Genomic DNA, 5,282 nt, shown 5'->3' with positions numbered 1-5,282 from the left:
CATTATCTTTTTTTAATCATACTTAACTAATTTTCTCTTATTGCTATCCTATTTAACTAATGATAACTAAGTAAATTTTATTAGAACATTATGTTGATAAGGAAAGACATATGATACACAATAGAAAAAATGCCTTCTTTCTAGTAACTACGAAAAATCCAACTATCAATTCTAGGAGTAGGTCGAGACGTCACCACATTGTAAATGCCTTAGCTTAGTGAAATGCCGTGTGTTTTGGAAAGCTACCTCTGTTCCGAAATGTTTGAAAAGCTAGTTTAGGTTTTCAAAAATACACTACATTTCAAAACAGAGATATCATATGGTTGTACTTGGGGCGCTCAATTTTCACCATGGACAATGCTAACCAAGGAATTTAATGGTAGGACATGGATATGGTAGAACAATGCCGTTTCGATGCTTGTATAGTTATTGGATACAATTTTTGCTCATACCCATTGATACGAAACTTTACCCACACCCATACTGGGTACCCATACTCATTGGGTTCCCGATGGGTATATTGCTAACAACTTTACATCCATTGATAGCACATTTAACAAAAAGAAGACAATTGCCTTAACTAAATAACATGTAGTTGTGATAATTATGAAAATTTAGATATCACAAGTTTATACTCATAACTTATAAATAACAAACTTAGGGCGAGCCATATAATAAATTGGCAATCCACACATAAACACATATCAGGTATAAACGGATAGAGTATAGGTATACACATGAAAAATAAAACCGATCTACATGTAGCTCGGACTACATTTGAGGTTTTCGATAATTTCCATAGTTATAAATTTATGCTCGTACCCTATAAAATTACCCTAAACTAAAAACTGACCAATGCTTACGGAGTGTATCGACGTTTCCGGGTGAACGATCCGAAAGGAGTCGAGCTACGTCAGACCCACAAGGAACAGCGTACGTGCGCGGCGAGACCCGAGCGTCAGAGCGTGTACCGGACTCGCAGGATACGATGACGGCCATCAAATCCGCTTCCGTCCCAAGCACTTTCCGGTACTACTGGTAAAAGCGGAGCTTAATTAATCCACCAATGGAAAGGCCGTACTTACCCGAGCCTCGCGTAATCCTCCACACTGTTCCCAGTCCCCGACACTCCCACTCGCCGCTCTGCTCTGCTCACTGCTCCCCATCCGCGGCGGACAATGCGGACCGAAGCGGCGGCCGGCGGCGGCGCCATTGCGGCCGGTCCGGCGCCCCCCGCGCTCCTCTGCTTCGACCTCAAGCCCTTCCTCGCCGCGCTCACCGTGCTCACGCTCCTCACCGCCGCCTGGCAGCTCCGCCCCTACCACTCCCTCCTCGCCTCCCCATTCTCCGCCTGCCCCGACCTGCCCGCCGTCAACTCCACCTCCTTCCCCTCACGCCTCGTCTCCCTCCACGCCAAGCCCTCCACCTCCAGCTCCAACGCCTCCTCGCCGCCGAAGCAGCAACCCGACCCCAACAGGCGCGAGTTCCGCGCCGTGGGCAGCGCGGCGGCGCTGTTCGTGCAGATGGGCGCGTACCGCGGCGGGCCGTACACCTTCGCCGTCGTCGGGCTCGCCTCCAAGCCCACCCACGTCTACGGCAAGCCCTGGTTCCGCTGCGAGTGGCTGCCCAACGCCTCCACCTCCACCTCCCCAATCCACGCCGCCAACACCTACCACATGCTCCCGGACTGGGGCTACGGCCGCGTCTACACCGTGGTGGTCGTCAACTGCACCTTCACCACCCCGCCCAACGCCGACAACGCGGGCGGCAAGCTCGTCCTCAACGCCTACTACGGGCCCTCCGCCGCGCGGTACGAGCGGATCGAGGCGCTGGAGGAGGCCCCGGGGGCGTACGACGAGGCCGCGTTCCGGCCCCCGCACAGGTACGACTACCTCTACTGCGGCTCCTCGCTGTACGGCGGCATCAGCGCGGCGCGGGTGCGGGAGTGGATGGCCTACCACGCGCGCTTCTTCGGCCCGCGCTCGCACTTCGTGTTCCACGACGCCGGCGGCGTCGGCCCCGCCGTGCGCGCCGCGCTCGACCCCTGGGTGCGCGCCGGCCGCGCCACGCTCCAGGACGTGCGCGCCCAGGCGGAGTACGATGGCTGGTACCACAACCAGTTCCTCGTCGTCAACGACTGCCTCCACCGGTACCGCCACGCCGCCAGGTGGACCTTCTTCTTCGACGTCGACGAGTACATCTTCCTGCCGGACGGGCGGACGCTCGAGGGCGTGCTCGCCGAGCTCGAGCCGTACACGCAGTTCACCATCGAGCAGAACCCCATGTCGAGCAGGTTGTGCGCGCGCGATCCCAAGAACGACTACTCCAAGTAGGTGACCGTTTCTGCCCAAATTATGATGGTTTCGTTCAGAGATTGCTTATTACACGCACAGATTTAGTTCAGCGATTGCTTATTTCACGAGCATCATCTCTGTATCGTGTTGAAATTTGCATGTTAGTGACCATTTGAACTGAAGTTACCTAATTAGGAATACGGAATCTCAACAAACCTTACTGCATTTACCGAAGTTGTTGTATTCTTACAATCCTCGAAAAGAATTTGAGCCTTTATTTTGCAATGCAGCTTCATTTTCGTGTCCTGATTGTATTTTCACATGTACTAAGATATTTTATCTGGCAGTTGGAAATTTTGAGTCTCCAATTTAGTCATCTAAGTTAATTTTTGTAATGCATTGACCGAATCTTCATATGTTCTTCTTGAGCTAGCTGTATTACTTCTGTTACATTTGTCAATGCTATATCTGAAAGCTCAACTCTGCCCACTGAACACTTTTTGCAGTCAATGGGGTTTTGAGAAATTGGTTTTCCGGAATTCAATCACTGGGGTGAGGCGCGACAGGAAGTACGCGATCCAGGCCAAGAACGCATACGCAACAGGTGTGCACATGTCTGAGAACGTTATCGGCAACACCACCCACAAGACGGAGCACCTGATCCGGTACTACCACTACCACAATACCATCAATGTTCTCGGTGAGGTATGCCGTGAGTTTGTGCCAGTACCTCCCAAAGGTGGCTTGAAATGGTCCGAGAAGACGCCATGGTACTACGATGACAGTATGAAGCGGCTGGCGAACGCTGTGCGTGAATTCGAGAAGAAAGCAATTGGTAATGTGCGTGTGTGAATGTGGCATGACCATCAGAGAACGAAATCGGTGTACGGTGTTTTGCTGTTGGCCATCCGTGAAGCTTGGCAAGGGCATGCCTGATGTTGTCAGCCTAACGAATAACCTATGATCCGGAGCTTCTGAATTGGCAGATATGTGAAGAAAGCGAAGCTGCAACCTCAACGAAATGGCAGATTGTGCGCCCCCGCAATTCTAGTATCAATCTGCAAAGGTGAGAATTTTGTATAGAGAGATCTCATCCGTGTAAATTTCATTATTTACGGTTCAGACACATTGATTGTATTCCATTCACGCTCCGAGTAGATAATAGCCTCGTTTATGAATTGTGATGCATTTCTAGAACAGATAAACTTGCAAATTTCTCTGTTCACTGTGCCCGCAACAAAGTATAAATGACACTGTTCTTAGGTCTATTTTCTGTTGGATCAATTAGTTAATTCATGAAACTCTCCAGCTGAATAAACTGGCTGTTATTTGCCACATGCTGAAATGATATGTATTGTACGCTGAAGGATGACTCGAGAGATTTCTTGCCTTGAGCTCTTAAATTCACCAAGCAGTGCAATAAAATTTGTTATCCAGAAAGGCAAAGAAAAGAAGGGGACCGGGAGATGGGCATGGTTGTATAATTGCATGATTGGGGGAGGTTGCTTGGCCTATAGCAGTAGCATGGGAGTGTGCTACTGTCTCCAGCTGCTGCATTCTTTGTCATGGCATTTGGTTTGTTGTTCTTCTATTTATGTTTGTCGGCCAAATTCACATTCCCGATCTGTTGTGATGTGAGTAAAGAATAACATTAGTAATACTGGAACAATGTTAGTTTGCTGAATTTTCATCGCATTAGATTTGAATGTTCCCGATTACTTTCTGTTTGCACATTGAATTTTCTGCTGTATCTTTTTAACATCTATCTCTGTTTTCTCAGTTCATAGATTTGTCTGTTGTATCTCTGCCTTTGTTCTTTCAGTTCTAATGTCATTTAGAACTCTATCTTCATCTGGAATAAAATTTAGAGACTTATTGTTCTTTCAAGTATGAAAGAGTTCAGAGACTTCTATATCAGTACATGAAGCTGCTGTACCAACTGCAGTCCATCCATGAAACATTGAGTACTAACTGAGAACGAAATGCACGCTTTTAATCCGAGGATCGCTGCATTAGCTGGTACAGCTGATACTGGTGCAGAACCCGAATCCGGGAAGCAGTAATGCTTTGGTAGGGTTAAATTTTCGGACATGAATTTGGTGCACATGAGCACCAGTGCTCTCGGTATTTAAAATATTAGAAAATTGTATTTTAATGTTTCAAAAAATTATTAAATTTATTTCATTAATACATACATATGTCCTGAATACTCGTGCAAAGTTTTGATAGAAATTACGTTATAATTTGAGCTAGAGAAAAAACCCGAAGTTTATAGGGTCATATATTTGTCAGAATTTTATCTTTTTTGTATATAGCTCAAAATACAATATATTTTTCTTCAAAAATCCTACCACACCTTTGAAATGTTTATATGTATGTACTTATTTAATTTCAATTTTTTTGGAACCCAAAAAATATGGTTTTCAAAATTCAAGAGCACTCGTACTCATGTGCATAAGACACTTTCCGTAAATTTTCAACCTGTGCAAACCAGTCAACTGCCTCGTCTGCGTTGCTGTATTGATGGAAACGGGCATATCTTCAGTTTCTACCCCTCTCGAAAAGATGGAACATACATGTAGGTACATGACCGTCAGAGTTTCCCACGCCTTGACCGCTAGAAAACGCAGCAGCTCTGGCGGGTGGCGGCACCCCCGCAACCGTAATCACGGCTAGTGCCGATGCCATCGTGGACGACGTCCCAAAGGCCTTCCGCCTACATCTGCATCATCATGAGAGGAAGTTCAATAATATTAGCCGGTTGATGGTTATAAGTAATATGTCATGTCATCTATAGCCAATATATAACTAATATGTGCAATAGTTGGCTCTACAAATGTACAACTTTATCAATATGTGGTTCACCATTTAGTCTCACAAAGTGCCTAGGAGCACGTGCTAGAGTTGGCTCTTGCATAAGAGCCCACTTACCTTCTCTCTTTTTCCCTGCCCTCCAACTAAGCACATATATTATATTTAAATCCTTAT

General features: G+C 46.7%; 1 protein-coding gene across 1 annotated transcript; it reads left to right on the top strand.

Annotated features, from left to right (window-relative positions):
- Window positions 1-1,178: 1,178 nt before the first annotated feature.
- On the top strand, window positions 1,179-3,146 carry LOC124683855 (galactan beta-1,4-galactosyltransferase GALS1-like). Its single transcript, XM_047218286.1, has 2 exons — window positions 1,179-2,329; window positions 2,801-3,146. Exons 1-2 carry the CDS (start codon window positions 1,179-1,181, stop codon window positions 3,144-3,146), a joined length of 1,497 nt encoding a protein of 498 aa, XP_047074242.1.
- Window positions 3,147-5,282: the final 2,136 nt, after the last annotated feature.

This window comes from Lolium rigidum, chromosome 1 (genome assembly GCF_022539505.1).
Source record: "Lolium rigidum isolate FL_2022 chromosome 1, APGP_CSIRO_Lrig_0.1, whole genome shotgun sequence".
Taxonomy (NCBI): domain Eukaryota; kingdom Viridiplantae; phylum Streptophyta; class Magnoliopsida; order Poales; family Poaceae; genus Lolium; species Lolium rigidum.
Note: the sequence above shows the minus strand (reverse complement) of the source record. Positions and strands in the feature narration are given on the sequence as shown.